Source organism: Thamnophis sirtalis, unplaced genomic scaffold (assembly GCF_051295495.1).
Source record: "Thamnophis sirtalis isolate CommonGarterSnake01/CBP01778 unplaced genomic scaffold, rThaSir2_p1.2 scaffold_11, whole genome shotgun sequence".
NCBI classification, from domain to species: domain Eukaryota; kingdom Metazoa; phylum Chordata; class Lepidosauria; order Squamata; family Natricidae; genus Thamnophis; species Thamnophis sirtalis.
In genome coordinates this window covers 40,332,837-40,352,514 of record NW_028261391.1, presented here as the reverse complement: position 1 = coordinate 40,352,514, position 19,678 = coordinate 40,332,837, and the positions used below count along the sequence as shown (strand labels likewise).

The 19,678-nt window shown below is 36.1% G+C and overlaps 1 protein-coding gene across 7 annotated transcripts in view; it reads right to left on the bottom strand.

Moving 5' to 3' along the window:
• Positions 1-19,678, bottom strand: part of DGKG (diacylglycerol kinase gamma) — a 159,362-nt gene that overhangs the window by 74,648 nt on the left and 65,036 nt on the right. For all 7 annotated transcript variants that reach the window (XM_087725584.1, XM_087725581.1, XM_087725583.1 and 4 more), the window contains 2 exons: positions 7,867-8,207; positions 2,529-2,605 (listed from right to left, as the gene is read on the bottom strand). In XM_087725584.1, coding sequence (XP_087581710.1) covers positions 2,529-2,605; positions 7,867-7,933 — 144 coding nt within the window. In that variant the 5' untranslated portion in view covers positions 7,934-8,207. The remainder of the gene's footprint in view (positions 1-2,528; positions 2,606-7,866; positions 8,208-19,678) is intronic.

The following is a 19,678-nucleotide window of genomic DNA, read 5'->3' as shown; positions in this document are numbered from 1 at the left end:
TACAATTGAACAAAAAATGAACACTGGTCTTGTGCAGTTAAAAATAAAAGGTAGTTGAAAATAAAATAATAGATTGCATCTAAATCTGGAAAAGATAACTGCCCGCAAAAAATTAAAAATATTTTGCTATTTGGTCCAGGACTGTATGTGAAATCTTAGAGGAAAAAGATACTATTGGTATATCCATACTGCCTCACTTTGCACTCAAAAATTTACAATCTTTTCTACTTCAGAGGCAGCCGCAATGTGATTATTGTGACAGGTAATCTGCTATCTGAAACAATGTTTTAATTTGCCTGTCAACAATGATGGCTATTCCTTTCAAAGAACTATCTTTTTTTGGCCTTCCTTAAATGAAAAAGGAAACTTGGCTGAATCAGTATAATTCTGGGCAGTGGATTATTCCTCCCTCCCACTGTAAAGTTATTTCTAAGGGGTAGGGAGGGGAGGATGATTAAACAAATAAAAAGTATAGGTTACAAAAGACCTCAATGAAAATATCTTCTCTTTCTTTATATATTCCTTTTTGGTCTGCTTCCTCTACATCCTCCCCAGAAAAGCAAATCCATCTTCAAAGGATTTTAAAGGCACTCCGTTGTTATACCCAATGGCAAATGCAACCATATTTCTAAGTGGATAGTAATGAAATATACTTACATCAACTGCTTAGTGCAGAAGAGAAACCACAGTATGTGCTCTTGGCAGAAAGCAGAACGCACAACTTCTAGCCACCCACAAACATTATCCTGCTCGCTTCCAAGAGCCTAACAACTACTTTTCTAAATAGGAATGTGGTTGCAATTTGTGCTGAGTTTTTTGTCGACTTGTCTTTCTAATTACTTTAGGTGTCAAAAAATTTCACAGAAATAATTTGTCCTCACTTCCTATTTAATTTAATAACATTCAGTTCTAGACTAATTTGTCTTCATGAATAGCTCTGCAGTTTTCTTCCTTTTCTTACCTGGAAACAACTCACTGTTGTTTTTGCTAATTTCCCTTTCCTACCGCAATGAAGACATAGTTCATTTTGTCATGTTTAGTAACCCCCCTTTTTTTCATCTTAGTAAAAAGAACAACATGACAGAATCATCCTTATGCCTTTCTCAACTTTTACTCCCACCACCAAGTTAAGTTCTAAGTGCCATTTTGAAAAAGTAAATAGCGATACTTCAATATATCAAATGTAAGGGGGAGGGGAGACAAAACCTAGGCATAAACTAATGATACAGTACTCAAATGTAATATTTATTCATTAAGTTGTTGTTCACTTTTATATATCTTTAGAAAACAGTGGGCATAACTTTTAAAATGTTGTAAATGACATGCATTTTGACTAAATGATTTTATGAAACATTCCTGTAATGTATAGGCTTCTCCACCCTGAACATTTAAGAGTCAGTAATAATTAAAAACAAATAAATGCGACTTTAAAAATCTCCTTAGTATAAGGCAGCTATTTGTTTTCCAATTTCCAAGTAGAACAGTTAAAACTCTGTTGCCTCATCCAATAGCAAAACGTTAGGATTTGTTTCTCACTAAATCCAGTAGAGCTAATTTATGAGCAGAGATGGACTGCAGACTGTCAGAAATCCTTATTTATTTATTACTAGGATTTTTATGCTGCTCTACTCTCATAGCCTGTGAGCAGCTTAAATTCCCACTCCATGTAAGAAGATTAAAACAAATCAATATTATATCCAGTATTATACTATGATTAGAACAGCCTTACAAGCAGATGAACTACACCAATATAGGAACCAGAAAAGGAGGATCTTGCAACTTATTACAAATCTTACTTGAATGTTCTCTAGAACAAATAGTTTTATTGTTTTCTGGAAAATCAACAGGGCAAATGTCAGCCTGATCTTGGCTTTTGATTTTGATTAATATTTTGAGAGAATTTTCATACAAAAATGAATTACCGTTCCCTTTCTCACTACCCTGGGCATGATGCCAAATGTATCTTTCCTTAGCAAATATCTTGTAATTAAAAATAACTTAAGCTAAGCACTGGTGGATGTTTGCACTCTTGCTCCCTGTGTAGGGAGGTAGTTTTATCTTTTCATTTCCCATTCAGCAATTTAAAAAAAATCACTTCCCAGAAGTTACTATTAATCTCACAAAAAAACTTTCCTTCTTTTGTATTATGGGGCTAATAAAAATCACTTTATCTACTCACACCTCTTTTAAAAACTGATGTAAAAAGGCATATGTAGTGTTGGTTTAGGGCAGTGTTTCTCAACCTTGGCAACTTGAAGATGTCTGGACTTCAACTCCCAGAATTCCCCAGCCAGCGAATGCTGGCTGGGGAATTCTGGGAGTTGAAGTCCAGGCATCTTCAAGTTGCCAAGGTTGAGAAACACTGGTTTAGGGTCTGAATAATTTAAAAAGCTTACATAAGATTCAATAACCATTTTATCCTGAAAATGTTATTAAGATATTTTGGGAATTTTGTACACAGAAATCTGCACAGCTAGTTTATTTTGTCAATAGGCATTTATGAATACAGTTAATTCAAGTTTCCTTACTTGTTCTGGATTATATTTTGACAGAATACCATCCCCATGAAATTCTTCCAAAACATCTCTCAATTTCTTGGTAGAATCTGAAAGTGAAAGACAGCCAATAAGATTAAGAACAGCCTACTTCCAAACAAGTTCTTCATAACCGGGTAAGGAATGATTGTACAGAATAATATCAACACCTTGAATAGTAAAAATTATACATATATCCTTAATATGAATATCTATTCTACTTTCTTTTAAATGGCTTAAATTGCATTAATAAATGTGAGAGCTACTTTCCTAATCTCAGAGCTATCTTGTAAGTAACACATACATCACATTGCAAATACAAATGTTGGACTATGTTATTGTGTGCAGAATAAAAAACCTGCCTTCTTTATGCAATTTGTATGCCAGTCTTACAGCCACTAAAATCTAGTAGTTATAACCATTTCTTTTTTGTAGAAAGCATTTCTAATTTTTGCAGGGGAAGGGAATCTTAATACCAGCCACATAATGCTTCCCATCAGTATTATCAGCTTGATAAAGCATTAGAATAAAAGTAAAGAAAGACAAATTCTAGCCATTGAATTCTGACTGGATGATCTCAGACTAATATATTTCAGCCTACTGATAGAATTGCTATGAAGATAGAATAGTGATTGAAAGCACCATTTTCCCTTCCTCTGCCTGACATAAAATATTGTTAAGAAGCTCCATCTCTGCATGGGGTATTTAGAATGATTGAAAGTATCATAAAGGCAGAAAAGCAGAGCGGACTATTAAATACATAACATGAGGAGACAGCACCTCTGCAGAGGGAGAGATCCTAGCATTAATGGCATCGTTAGGTCATTTAATTTAATATATAAGGACAAAATGATCAAAAGACCTAGAATAGCTATTTATATGTATTTCAGAAATTATAACCAGTTCTGAAGGTCTCTGGGTAATTCCTAGCAGAAGCCAAGACAGATGTCTTCAATCAATCAATCAATCAGTTGCAGTCAAAGACTTGCTAAAATAAGACAAGTTTAATTAATTTTTGGAACATAGGAAAAATAGGAGCCCTATATATCTAACAACAAAGAGTATTCCAGAAGTGGGGGCAACCACAGAGAAAAGCAGTTGTAGGATTTCCTGCCTAAGCAGGAGGTTGGACTAGAAGACCTGCAAGGTCCCTTCCAACTCTGTTATTCAATTCAATTCTGTTCAATTCTGTTCAATTCAATTCAATTCTATTCTTATCCATGCCACATGTACTTTGAAATGGAGGGAAGACTTTCAATGGCCTTCTCTAAGTGACTGGATTGGTGTATTTTAAAATACATTCATCTTTTTTCAGGAAAGGATGCTTGGTTATTTAAGAAAGATAGCAGTTAGACTTAGACTTATATACCGCTTCATAGGGCTTTCAGCCCTCTCTAAGCGGTTTACAGAGTCAGCATATCGCCCCCAACAATCCGGGTCCTCATTTTACCCACCTCAGAAGGATGGAAGGCTGAGTCAACCTTGAGCCGGTGAGATTAGAACCGCTGAACTGCCGATAACAGTCAGCTGAAGTGACCTGCAGTACTGCACCCTAACCACTGCGCCACCTCGGCTCTATGGAATGGCTTTCCATTCTTTGTGCTGGAGATGTAAACAGATCTGAAGCATCTTAATATATATGATTTGGATCTATGAGCTTTTGATGGCTCATTTTAGCTCCAAATTTATATTTTTATTAATATACAATTTGAACATTTATGAACAATCTTGGATATATTAGACTGTAGGTGTTGCAAATATACTTCTGGGGAAAAAAATAACCCTAAAAATATGTTCACTTTCAACCCTTACCTGGCTCTTCACTGATGCAGTGAAAGGACTAATATATTTCTGTCTTAACATTTAATCAGTGGCTTTATAATGCTTCATAAAAAAGAGAAAAAGAAATAAGGTATTTCCTTTTTTTCTCAGATATATATCAATGTATCTTTTTCCATTTAATGTGCTGTTTACTTATAGCAAATAAAATTAAAAAAATAAAAATATGACATCTCTTCCACATGGCTGTGCTAAGATATTAATGATTATATTCTACTCCTTTCAATTTTTAAATACTTAATGTGATGCCAACTTTCTACTTGCAAGGATTATAGCCTATGCCTGTAGTGTGACAATAAATTGGACTTTTTACATGGGCTAATTCACAAGGGCAAGGTTTGTTTACTTTAGGCTTAGCATGATATATGAAACAACCATTATAACATTATGACTAAACCATGCCACTTTAAATTGTACAAAAAGCAGAGTCTTAATGTGGCATGGTTAGTATTATAATGTGCGGGTTTGTACCTTGGTTTATGTTACAGAATTAATATAGCATGGTATGATAGTATCTCTTTTTAACTCTACCATCCGCAATATTTAAGGAGAATTCTTCCATAAAATATCTTAATGGAAGCCATTGTTCTCTGCTTCTTAATCCTTCTTAGCGAGCTTTCAGAATTCCAGGAATTGAAATGTCCCAGCAGTCTCACAGTTCAACTGCTCGGGATTAAGAAACTGGCCCCAAAGGATAAAATAGACTGAAAAACCACAGGGAAATGATTAAAAGAAAGAAACTGCTTTGAGATGTCTACAGAGGCTTCTATATATAAACTATAGGGATTGCTCAAGATCCCATCTCTTCAGGGGTAATGAATTTTGTGATGTTTAGGCTAAAGTCTCTGAAAGATTAAATTCATGGTGATAAGTCAGTGGGAACATTCTTTTCTGTACATTCTCAGCACTTAAACTTCACACCAATCTTCCCAAATGGGAATGTAGGATTTGGCTGTAGGTCATGTAGTTGAAGTCCAATGAATCTGCACAGCACAGTTGGGGTAGGTTATTTTATGTAGCTCCATATAAAATATGCCTTTGAATGTGGATGTGTGTGTATGTATATAATGCTATTTGTATGGATATACAGAAGAGTTGCCTTGGTCAGTTCCATAAACGTTAGACGTGTAAGTATTTTTAACAACTCCTCTTCTTCTGCACTGCTAATCTTTATAATAATCTTTTCTTAATCTGTTTTCTGAATGATATTTCTTCTTCCATTTACATTGCTGACACAAGGAGACAAAATTAACAGGTTCTGAGTAGTTTTGCCTCACCTGCTAGCATTTTGCCATCATCACTCAGCAACTGATATACATATCCCACAAGACTAATTGATATTATTCAATCATGAGTTGCATTGTACCAAATACTGTCCTTTCCTAATTATGAAATTGTTCATTTGTTCTTTCTTTTTCATGTCCCAAGTAGTAAAACATATGATCTTCTGTCTGTTCAATTCCAGTGTATCTCAATTTGCTGTAGCTTAAGTCAATGTATCATCAATTCATTTCATCTTTCCTTGTGTTGATTTTTCCATTTTCATGCTTCATACATTCCATGTAACAATTTCTTTGAAGCTTTGCATTTTGCATTTTTAATTTTTTTTGTAAATTTCAAAACTGTTTTTTTCTTTTTCGGCATGACAACATTGGCAATTTAAAGTCTTGAAGGTATTAGTCTAGCCATATCATAAACTACATTAGTACTTCAAAACATCCTCAGCTACATCTCAGCAGCTTGTTGAGCACTATTTAACCAGATCACCCAGCACTATATCCTCAACCATTTAATATTATTTTATCTTTGTCGTTTTCTTTGGAGAGATTTTCCATTGTCTTCTGTGCGGTATGAAATGATGCCTTGGTCTTTGTTACTAAGATGTCCTTTTACCCCTGGCATTTTCTTTATCACTATTAAACAAGGGTAACTACTCCTCTTGTGCCTTTCTTTGACTTCAGCAAGGCAAATCAGAAATTCAATGGTAGGATGGTGCTTGGCAAAATTCATCTCCCAAAGGATGCTGAGATAAAATTTCCATCACTACTGTTTCATATTCTTTTGAAAATTCTGCAATTATGTTTTGAAAAAACCACCCACACCTTCCCTGTGTCTATGTGAACTTTAGTAGACATCAAACACAGTATTATTTTTATTCATTTCTTCACATGTGGTTTCTACAATCAAATTCATTCCCTTGGATTTCTGAATAGGAAACCCCTCCTCTTTTTTTTTTTTTTTTGCTTCTGCCTGTTTTGAACAAATTATATGCTTAGATTATTATATCCTAGTCATGACAACCATCCTACTATGTATCTGTAAATTAATTCCTATAAATTAATTTCTGGTTTATTCTGATATACTTATTTAACCAATTTGTAAAGCCACCTATCTCAACAAGTGACTCTGGATAGTAAACCAACAGAATAAAAGGAAATAATAGATACAAAAATTAAATACAAAAATTAAAATCCATTGCAAGAGCCGAGGTAGCACAGTGGTTAGAGTGCAGTACTGCAGGCCACTTCAGCTGACTGCTAACTGCAGCTCGGCGGTTCAAATCCCACCGGCTCAAAGGTTGACTCAGCCTTCCATCCTTCCGAGGTGGGTAAAATGAGGACCCAGACTGTGGGGGCAATATGCTGACTCTGTAAACCGCTTAGAGAGGGCTGAAAGCCCTATGAAGCAGCATATAAGTCGAACTGCTATTGCTATTGCTATTGCTATTGCTATTGCAGACAAGAAAACCATCATAGTCAACAGCAGAAACATAGCTAGGAGATAGGTGCTTTCACTTTATGAGCACAGAGCTAGGTCTTTAGAGCCTCATAAAAAGCCAGCAGCATTGGAACCATCCAAATCTCCTGCGTGAGAATACTAAGAGTTAAAGCTCACCTTGTTTATTTCCCAGTCTGAGGATTAATTTGTAGACAATGAAGGCCAATAACTTTAAAAGCCAATGGTCTGGCCCCTGAATAGTTAATAAGTCCTTTTACAATACCCGTCCCTTCTATGGTGCACAAGTGTTTATCTGAACAACTTAGTTTAGGCTTGGAGGGAGAACTTCCCAGGAAATCTTTGCTCCCACCCCAACCCAAACACTCCCTGGTATTTGGAAGTTTTATATGCTGCCAACAATACAGTAGACTAATGAGCATTCTTCTGCTTGAAGGACACATTTAATGGCTTATTCAGAACTTGTCCTCACAGAAAATACAGCTTTTCTGTTCACTTTCCCCTCTTGTCTTTTCCTCTTGTTAAACTCCCTAAAAACTGTATGTGTTGCTTAGATGTACTATGTGTTCCATGCATTCAGTGTTAAGAGTTCTCAGTTGCCAAGGTCTGAACTGTAGCGCCTTGTAAAAGCAAAACTGAACAAGATTGTACCTCATCTACTATGTGATGGAGGTCAATCAGTTGAAATATTATTGCTAACATAAATAATCATCAAGAGAATGATGGGCATTTGGCTGAAGTAAGCACCGGTACTTACATTCAGAATACTGCTGCAGCTGAGCAAACTCTGCTGGACTAAGCATGATCCACACCCCATCACTCATCTTTTACGTTGAGTTGTGAGGAGGCTGTATCACCTCTAATCAAAGTCCATGGAAAAGATGCACATCTACATCTAGGAGTTCTTCTGGGTCATTGCTCCAGTTTAGATCTGCAGGTGGTTACACTTTCTGTACGGCTATTGTTAAGAATAGATGTCTATTACAGAACTCAAATCACATTCATCAGGAATACTCATGTGTCCAGTTCCTTTACAGCTACGTTACTTAGGACTGCCATCAGAAAAGTACTTCATGAAAAATTCCAGTGTATCCAAACCTAGAATTAAAAGGAAAGTAAGTTATACAATTATATGCACTTTTTCTGGATGCTTCTGTAGCTTTGCAAGAAAATGAAGATAGAACATACTCAATATTTTAGTTAGACATTTTACAAATATAAAAGCATCTACAATGAAAGAGGCTAATTCACAGCTAGAACCAGTGAATCAGGTACAAATTCTTGCTTATTGATGACGTTCTCTGGCCTGCCTTTAGGTGGTTATCATATCATACCTCCTAGTTTGTGAAGAAAAAGATGAGAAGACTGGAAAAAATAGATAGGCAATCCTAAGCAGTATAATAAAAAGATGGGACAGTTCTATGATAAATAAAAAAGTTCAGTCAGATTAGATATTGTGGATGATATAAAATATCTTAAAGAAATGGGAGAGACTGTCTGAACCATGAACTCAGTTGAGCTATTCAAGGACTTCAATGCAGGCACTGAATCAAAAAAAGAGATTACAGTTTACAAAATGCATTTACAATTCTGAAATAAACACAGTCCTGTTTAGGGAGGCATCCCATTTCTGCACAACATGAATGTTCATTAATTTGAGGAATACTATTGGGCATTATGCCTTACAAGTCATGTAGCACATTGTAGAAATGACTGCTATGTACATGAATATGTTGTTAAATATTTAAATCACAATTCTCTCTTGACTTAAACCTTTCTGTACTTTCCTAGAATTTTTTGTCTCAGTCTAATTTTTACATAATTTCAGTAAATCAGAGAGTTTTCCTAAAATATGATTGTAGTATATAGCGTACAGTAGTATTTCCAAATGAATGTTTGTTATTATGACTAAGCACAATTATTACCAATTTGCTTTATATGATGTCTTCCATATCTACATCATCCAATGCTCACTTTAGGGGTGTTGAAAATTATACATAAAAAGTGGGTGAATCCACAATTTTGTTATTGCAAAAATATTTTTACAGCATTTTTTTCTTTCCTCCTGTTTAAAAACCGAATATTACTTCTGGCCAGAACTGGAGAAATTACTCCCACAGCAAAACTACTCCTGAGCAACAAGCAATAGTTGCTTTATTTTTATTAAATACAGAAAATTATTACTCATTTATATGGACTTCTCCAAATTGAAACTGTCCAGATATACTATTAAATGAGTTTCATCATGTCCCAGAAGACTGACCATGGCTCTACTTACTTGAATTATGGGAATTATAATCCAATCTCTGGAGGATACTGAACTGAGAAAAGTCTATTCTGTCTTTCTCCCTCCCTCTACACAGTAAATGTAAAGGCATATTATTAATTAAACACTCTGCCTTTACTGAATATAGTGAATATAGCTTGACTCAGTTAAACCTGTTGCATGAGCAGGTCAATCAATATAAAAACATGGCTAGTGTGATTTTTGGAGGCAAAGACATTACTTCTCCAGAAAAAAAAAAGTTACTCAGAAGATTTTTGAGAACTTTTTAAATATAGATAGTGCAGTACATTGAAAGAGGATAATGTGAACTCTATGCAAGATGGTTTAGTGATGTTTTTTTATTTGTTTTTTGTTCTTGGACTATTCTAGCTAAAGTGGACAATTACAGCAAACAGAATTACCTTCTCCTTGCCTGCTTTGTATTTAATAATGCTAATGCTTACCATTTGACTCATAGAGACAGCTGAGACAGCTGTTCCTGCAGGTAATTAAATCACACCCTCAGACAGCAGCAATCTCCAATGACCCAGTCAACCAAGAAGCAGAAATTTTAATGTCCCTCTGAGCTGCTGCAAAAAAAGGCTGGGAGGCTGCCACTTCCTTTAGTTATTCATCTACATTTCATTTTCACCTGAGTAAAGAACTAAAAACCCATCATAATTAATAGATAAACAGAGTTGGAAGATACCTCACAGATCATCTAGCCCAATCCCCGGCCCAAGCAAGAGACCCTACATCTGCCTCTACCTAGGACTGAACTCACTGCTAATTTTGTTTCATTTTAGAGTCAAGGAGAAATAGTTAAACCTTTTCGTGGTAAACAATTTGAGGTAGAAAATTACATTTAATTCAGTGGATCGTGCACACATAACATTTAAGATTCTCTTGATCTAAGATAGTATCAGCAAAGTCATTACATTCTATTTGGAAGTATAGAAGAGGAAGTCATTCATATAAAACTCTCTGGGTGATGTCCGCTCCGACCCTCTGGAATAAACTGCCCCCAGAGATCCGGACCCTACCCACTCTCATGGCCTTCCGAAAGGCTATTAAGACCTGGCTATTCCAGCAGGCCCCGGGCTGTTGAACTCATGACTCAGTTCCAGCCCCGATTGACTGGGTATATGTTGTGGTCTTTTAAATCTATGTTTGTTTTTAACTTTTCTATTTTTAAATGTATTGTTGTAAGCCGCCCGGAGTCCTTCGGGATTGGGCAGCCTATAAATTCATTAAACATCAACCATCAAAAATCAAACATGTAGGGTCTTTGGGCCTTCTTACAATTTTTGAAATTAAAGTCATTTCAACTGATACAATCCACTCTCTACTCAACAAATGCAATACATTATTACAAAATAAACTATGGAGTTGAAGGCATGTGTGAGCATCCCTCCATTTAATGTCAGGTTAACTTATTTGATATGAAAAGGCAATTTGCATAGATCCAAGCAAGGTAAAGGAAGTTTCATGCAGGGAAGGAATTTCCCTTAATTTGAATTGTAAGGGTTATGGTCTCATCTGCAGAACGTGAAATTAAACAGCAAACAAGACCATCAGCCTGCAGAGCTAGCAGGCAATCAGGAAGCTTCAAGAGACAATAAACCTGAGCAGGTGAAATCCAGTTCAGATAACGAAGCACCATGCTGGCAGGGCATCCAAATTGGAACCTACTGGCAACTACAAAGGGCTGAGTAGAGACAATTAGCATATTCCCTAGGCAGGAGAGTGCTGCAAAAACCTTGATCAAACCACAACAGCAGCTGGGTCTATATAAAAGCAACCTCCAGGCTTTTGCTCTCCAACTGCAGACTCCTATGCTTACTATTGTTGTTTTCCATTCACAACCTAGGTTTGATATTCAGCCTGGCTTCTAGAATTTTCTGGTCTTCAAACATTACACCAGGGGTATCAAATTTGTGTCATCACAGAGGCATGTTATGTATTGGGACTCCCCCCCCCCCTTTGCTAAACTAGGTGTGGGCAGTGTGTGACAAATCCAGGCCCTGGGCCAAGAGTTTGACAGCCTGCTCTACACTATTACACACAACTTTTCTGTCTATCCTTTATGCTTGCTAGCAGATTATGACTCAATCTTTCTAATACTTTTGAATCTTCTATGGCTTAAGTGCTTCTCTAATTACCTGAGTCCTGACTATTAAGACATGCCAATAAAGCATTTCAAATTTGCATTAGTCTGGCTTTTTGATTTGTAGTGACAGTAATCGGGCATAAATGCTGCATGGACTGAGAAATTTACTGTTTTTCCAACTTAAACAAAAATTGTTTAAAAGCTCTTAGTGAATCTCTCCTCTTCTCAATTCAATTACATTCTCTCTCTCTGATATAGGAGACCAGGATAAACCACTATTCTGTAAGAGGCAAATTAATTTTAGATGGCTAGTCATTATGATGATGAGATGCAAGATTGAATTAGAAGGCAGCATTAGCAGAACTATATTAAAAACTAATGATCTTTGTCCTACCCAGATATGAACTCTTATTTCTAATAGCTGCTCTCCTACCATTATTCTTCAGCAACTGGATCTCTGAGTCAAAGGAATTATGCTCCCCGTGATTGTATCTTTGCATTTTTTGCATTATGCACTAAAGATATTTTTCTTGCCTATTCAGATAAAGCTTCTAAAGGCAGAGGAGGATGAATAATTCTGTTATGCAGCAATACATACTGGGAAAATTTGAAAATGCATTGCTACAAAGTACAGACAATAAATTATTGGGGGTGTTTTTAAGTTGCAAAATAGCATGTAAAGAACTAGTGGATTCCCATAGTGCCAGTGTACTGCTCCAAACCCCAACCTAAATCCCAGGACTGTAATATGGAAAAGGGATGCTTACATTTTTTTTCTAGAGTTAGCAGCAATTGCAAGAGTAGTTTAAATATTTATTTAACTGCCTCCTGTCACCACTTTAATCTAATTCAAATACTCTTTTATCACAATCTAAAATTTCATCTGCACAAATTGTTTTTGAAAATGGATAATATAAGCAGGTGTCTCAAGAGTTCAGGGACTATTGTGGACTATTTTCTGGAAGAAAGATATGAGATTTTACTCTTTCAGTAAGTGTGACTCTTCTTTCAGCAAATTTGATTCAATATTATAGACTTAAGAAAATACATTAATTTTTGAATTGGTAGAATGAGATTCTTTCAGAAAAATAGATTTAGATGTCTTATAATTTAAAAAAAAATAGAGGCATTTTCATTCACAATTTAAAAAACATTCTAATCTGAATGTGTCCAGCACCTCCATACAATGGGAAATACAGAATGACTTGATTTCCAATTCTATGAGAACAGCAATGCATAGACTCCCTTTTTAGATATTGTATGGAATTTGACAGGCACAGTGGGATGTATAATACTCAATATAATCTACTATAATGATCCTAACACTATTCTCTACATGTTTAGTACACATATGGAGATAATCATTCATACAGATTTTGTTTTACAATCAAGTCCTGAATTATAGCAAAAGCATGGATATAATTGTTAATTGCATCCTTTCATCCACACTCATTAGACAAATAATTAATTCCTGCTTTCAAAGCTGTGACTGATGGCCAGGGCTTCAACAGTCCTGACCAGATCCTACCTAACTTTTTTTTTGAGCATATCTTATTTGAGGAAAAAGCCCCATCATGTCAGACTTGCTCTCAGTGTCTGCTAATTGGTTTAGAGGACATACTTGGTGGAAAACAAAGAAAAATACAATTAAAATACAAAGGTGTTACATTTCAGGCCTGAAGATTGTATATATAAGGACTTTCAGTACTTCGTCCATTAGGCTGTACATTGGGAAAAAGTAACAAGGACCTGGATGCTTAATGCACTAGCTCTGAGACTAGCTCTGAGACATTGTCTCAGTGGGATGAATAGTTTGAATCATTCCTCAATTTATCTGAAGGTCACCAAATTGCAGAAGGTTGTTAGAAGGCATCTTCAAGACCACTGAAGCAAGTTTCTAAGCACCTTGTGATCTGTCCATGGTCCTGCAAAGTTGAACTCTGGACCTGTACAGGTTGTTTGATATCACAATGAATTGTTTGTCTCATTGATTCTGATATTTGCTATTGTTATAAAGTACTGGTATGATTCACCTGCACACCAGGCATCTGTGGACATTTTAGTTGCAGAATAGTGAATTGTCTCTAGGATTTCTTGTGCGTCCCAGAGGAGGATCCATAGAATAACAACTATTTGAGATTTGTTTTCTTGAAGTGGGCTGTTAATAAAAATGCCATCAAATGGAGTCATACCTTATCTTGAGTAAAATAAAATAAAAAACCCATCTAGTTTAAGACAAAACCTGAAATATGACAGTATGATTCAGTTTTAAATTATGGACACTTCTAGTGGGTTGATACTGACAACTGCAGCCAAAGCACTTGGATAAGAGTCAGTTTGGACTAGAAAGCAGGAGACCTTGAGTTCAAGCTCTGTCTTAACCATGGAAGCCAGCTGGGTGTCTTTGGGCCAGTTATTCTCTCTCAGCCCATCTTATATCATAGAATTCTTGTTGTAGGAACAATAGGAGAAGGAAGGTGTGTTGGGTATGTTCACTGCCTTGAGTTATATGTAAAAATATTAAATATGGGATATGAATATTTTTTTTAAAAAAAGCTATAAGAGCTGGTGTTCAGATTTTGCTTTAACCCGCACTTAATAGCTGATTAAATCTTAATCAGATCAACCTCAGCTAGACTCAACTCCTCATCTGGGTTAGAAAAGAATAATAAAACTGACCTTTCTTACAAACCCTCTTGAAAGGTATTATTAAATATAATGAATCTGAGGTGATGCCTTGGACACTCCACAGGTACTATATAAAATGGTATTATTAACATGGCATTTTGCTGCCTAGGCCAGAGTTTCCTTCTAACTGCAATTCTCAGAAAGGACATTAATGACACTACAACTACTCTTCAAGATATAATTAAGTACCCACGGCATTTTAGATGCTGAACTGAACACAAGAAATCCTACTCAGAGGATTTAATGAGTCTGTATAAAGCAGGTAAGGTGGAGGTGATAGAAGACAGGCCCACCAGATAATGAGCAGTTGGGAAAATCCTGCTTCTCTCAGAAGAGCTAAGTTAAAAACAAGAATGAGAGAGCTTTTAACAGTGAGCTCTATGAAAGGAATTTAAAATGATTGGTAGAGGAATCTAGATTTTAACAAGCACTTCAAATGGTCATTTCTCTTCATTATAAGATGATTATTTAATTCCTAAATTAAATACTAAGAACCATGACTAGATACACCGAAAGCAGGTGAGATGAAATAGATGTCATGCAAAACCCATAGGTTGTGTGTGTGGAGGGGGGGGGCAGGGCAGACTGTAACATTCCTACCTCTGCTCTGAGAACTTAAGTGAAGGTGGTATATAGACTATTCTGATGGATTAAAAATAAAAGCAGATCAACAGATAAAATCCAGTTTTTGTTAATATTCTGATAGTGCTCTAGTTCCTGGCTAAGATGCTTTTAAAGTTAAGGTATTGATGCCAATTTCCCATTTTTATGCTTTCATAACTGTTATGCTTTTACCACACTTGCAAAAACTAAATATAAAGGTGGAAGAATGCTTCCTTATCTTTGTACTAGTAATAGGCATTCTAGGAAAGCTATGTGTTCTAATCTTTCCTCCAAAATTTTCCATTATTTACTCAATTTATATCTATTAAAATACCTATTTCAAGGATTCTGGATGACTAACAAAATTTAAAACTTAAAAACCAATTACAAAGCAAGCCACCAACAATAACAACAGCAAAAAAACCTCACAACAATAATAAATATTCATAGAATGGCAACTGAGAGCAACAACAACGCTACCAAAAATATATGTGTCACAAACTCACATACTCAAGAACACAGTCGTGTTTTTAAGGCTTTCTGGAAAGCCCATAAAATAACTGGAGATGGATCCTCGAGGCCATGCTGTTCCAGAGGTCTTATAACAAAAAAGGCCTCTTCCTAGGTCTTGACAAATGATGTTCCTTGTTAGAGAGGACCATAGCATGTCCCTTCTGTTGGGTCTTATAGGGCTGGTAGTAACCAATGGAAAAAGGAAATCCTACAAATAACAATGAAGGGCTTTATAGATGACCACCAATGCCTTGAATTGTGTCTGGAAGCACACTGGGAGCCAGTGCAGCTTGCAGAGCAGAGATGTGCCATATGCCTATGGAGGTACATCCAAAACTACCTACACTGCTATATTCTGGACCAGGTGAAGTTTCTAGATACTTTTCAAGAGAAGCCCCCTTTTGAAAATTGAGTTCACATTGAACACCTAAAGCCCTAAACTCCTCCATAGGTATTCCACCCACTCACTGGCATAGATATGTGGATGATACTTGGGTCAAAATTAAAACACAGGAAGTGGAAGCCTTCACCAAACACACCAACTCTATGGACAGCAACTTTAAATAACACAGGAAGATATTAAGGGAAATAGTCCAGCCTTCCTAGACTATACAGTGCATATTAAAGAAGACAGAAGCCTCAATATCGAACTACAGAAAACCTACAGACATAGATCAGTATTTATATTTTGATTTTCATTGCCCACTGGAGCACAAACTGGGAATAGTCAGAAGCAGTGGTGGGATTCAAATTTTTTTACTACAAGTTCTGTGGGCATGGCGTGGTGGGTATGACATGGCTTGGTGGGCACGGCTTGGTGAGCATGGCAGGGGAAGGCTATTGTAAAATCTCATACAGTAAAAACTCTAGGGGAAGGTTACTGCAAAATCCCCATTTCCTCCCGATCAGCTGGGACTCAGGAGGCAGAGAATAGAGGTGGTATTTATTGATTCTCCGAACTACTCAAATTCTGGTTCTCCAGAACTGGTAAGAACCTGCCAAATACCACCATTGGTCAGAACCCTACACTACCAGGCTGAAAGTTTGCTATCAGCAAAGAGGGAAAAAAGAACTAAAGCATAACAAGGAAGCCCTCAGAACATGTAGCTATCCTAACTACCTAACGTCAAATTCACAGGCAGATCCAGCAGGAGCTCCTTCATAATAGACAAAGAAGAGAACAATAAACAGAGCAATGTCATTCCATACATTGCAGGAATATCTGAAAAGCTCAGAAGAATTTTCAGCTAATACAACATAGGGGCACACTTTAAACCCAAGGACAAAACACCCAGGCACAAACTGAGCAATGTAGTATATTCATTGCAGTGAGACATGTGCATAACAACAAACGCATGGCACCACACAGGAGAAAAACCTCATCAGGAGAGGATTCAGCAGTCCAGCTGCATCTGAAAGACAAAGGTCACTCTTTTAAAAAGACCAAATTCACATTCTGGACAGAGACGACCACTAGAGGAGTCAAAGAGGCCATCCATGATAAAATTGATTGGCCCTCCCTCAATTGAGCAGAAGAGACATGATACCACCTATCTCCTGTTTACAACGCAGTCCTTTCAGCAGCCCTAACACCCTGTACTTTGATTCAGGTGACTCTGAAGATATAGATCACAGGTGTCAAATTCGTAGCACCATGTTGCCATCACATTACATTTTGCAACATTTTTTTCTCTTCGCAGAGCTTGGGTGGGCATGGCTTGCACATGACGCATCCAGCACATGGGCCACTAGTTTGACACCCCTGATATAGATCAATCCCGTGCTTCACCACTCTTGAGTGCTAATGACCATATGAACTGCAAAGAATATAAATCCTTCCATTCCAGTCAATTAGAACTGAAGAAGTTTCTTGGATGAGAAATTAAACATTTAAAAACAAACAAAGTCCAGTCTTTTGGAAAAAGCATCTTTTTAAGATCTGGAGTTAACACCAGTTACTTATGATTTATTCCACCAAGTAAATGCTCTACCAGAGATCAGCAAGGAAAACATATACAATATAGGTGATTTGTTTTGGATGATCTGAGTATGAAACACAGACCAAGTTTACTTTACATATTTTAGGCTTAAAACAAGTTAGTGTTGGATTAAGGTATCCCCTGGCTAAGTTATCAGCTGGTGAAATTTTTCTGTCAGTAGGTCCTTTATTAGCTTACTTAGTGGAATGAATAATCAAGAAAGCACCGTTTATATTTCACACAGTGCTGTACAGCACTTGCTGTAATGTATTCTGAAGTACTATAACTGAAATTTGTATCCTTGAGACCTTGTCTTAAAGGAACATCTCAAAAAAGTTCTATTGCCTTAGTATGTATTGGGTTTGCACATTTAAGCCCCACACATAGATGGCAGAAATGCAATATATTTTTGATGTATTGTATATATTGAGTCATCGGTTACATTTCTTTAATAATATGACTACATTTCATACTGGTATGTTCACACAATTAACCATGGCTTACTGAATAATCAGGGTAAGAAAAACACTAATCACAATTTACAAATCACCAAGTATTAATAAGGATGTACATCTTATCTCTGTTGAATGTGGCTTATCAACCTGAATCAGAGACTTATATAAGACTTAGCATGGTTGAAGGACAACCATTTAGGTTTATCAAAACTGGGATATATAACCTAAAGCTAATCATGGTAATTAATTTCAGTTCCTATAGCCCCAGATAATAGTATCTGCTGGCTGAAATTCCATGGTAAACTCAAGACACTAGTAAACCCAAAAGATTATGATGATCAGATGGTGGTGTATACATGTTAGTTAAATGGACTTTTGGACTCAACACATCATATGATCCCAGTCAGGGTACTATATAAACCTAGTCACTGTAGTTTTGTTGACAAATTCTGGATAAAACAATGCTGTTATTTGTGATTTATTAATCTAGTCTACATGCTAAATCATAAACTTTAATGAATCACATTGACTGGGTTCTATAACATACTAAAGTGAATAAACAATCCACATTATGGTTTAACATTATGACCCAATTTGTATAACATATTTATAACTCCATGTTATTCGCTTTTTTTAAATTTAGCTATTCTAAATTGTGAATCTCTTTTCTGGTTCAATGAGTCGTAGAAATACAGCTTGCTTGTATGTTAATATTAGTTTACATAATTCTACAGAAAAACATTAATAATATATTAATAAAATAACAATTAATTTCAAAGACTTCCTGTAATATTATCCATGATATTTCCTCACATCCCATTAAACCCAGCCTCAGCAAAAATTCACTCTTTTCTATTTTATTTTAACTGTAATTAATAGATGTAAGGGTTTGCCATCATAGTCTATTATGGCCTATAATTTGCTTGTGTGTGCCAGACAATTTATTGGCCAAGCTACAAGGTGATTTTTTCAAAGAGACCAGAAGCAGAAGTTCAGACTACTGGAAAGCATTTTCCTTTGTTTGTTGCCAGAATTCTTTATAGACAGTGATGATGTAACACAGAAGGCAGCTTTTCATAAGATGAGCAAACAGAAGGAAAGCCCCTGAGATTAGGCTATTTTGGAAATGTTTTAATTCTGGTTTCAGTTTCTCAGCCCAGCCATGATTTTGCAGGATGAGAACATGGCAGGGATTTTCATAATCAAGAGAAAGGGGGTGAGATGTTAGCAATGAAATATTAATTTTGACTGCTCTAGTTCATTCCAAACAACACTTTGTGGTGTCCCTGGCTGCAGAACATGAGATTAGTAAGGACTTCATAAAACGTTGTTTATGATCATGTCAATGGGCAGAAGATAAGTCTGAATCTAGTAGTTCTGAGGATGTATCCATAGTAAGATTTACAAGTCAAATAATATTATACTCTTCTTTCAATAATATTCTATGTGATGCTGCAGAAATGAAGATAGCTCAAGATAAAAAGCAATAGATTTTTTATATAGAAGCTTGCTAGATCTATTCTGTTTTGGTATTTAAATCCCTATGGGCAGGATTAATTCTGCAGCTGTGTTTTCACAATACATTGAGTCACAAATTAACTAAACACATTTTAGTCTACAGCACTGGTGTCCAACTTTGGCAACTTTAATAGGGAATTCTGGGAGTTGAAGTTCACAAGTCTTAAAGTTGCCAAGGTTGAACACGTATGTGTTATGTATTGTGAGTTTATGGCTCCCTGACTAGATTTGGATGACCCAACCCAGCAGTAGAGTAGTTACTGTTACTCTAAAAAAAAAACTTGCATCCCGTGGCTACAGGGACTATGATCAAATGGGAAAGCAACCTTGGATATCATCCTAACTGTTGTAAGGATGACTATGAAAATGTTACTTTTGGCTGCTTTCTTATATTTTTATGTTTGAAAAAATAAATAGACAAAGTTGTAGTGACCCAA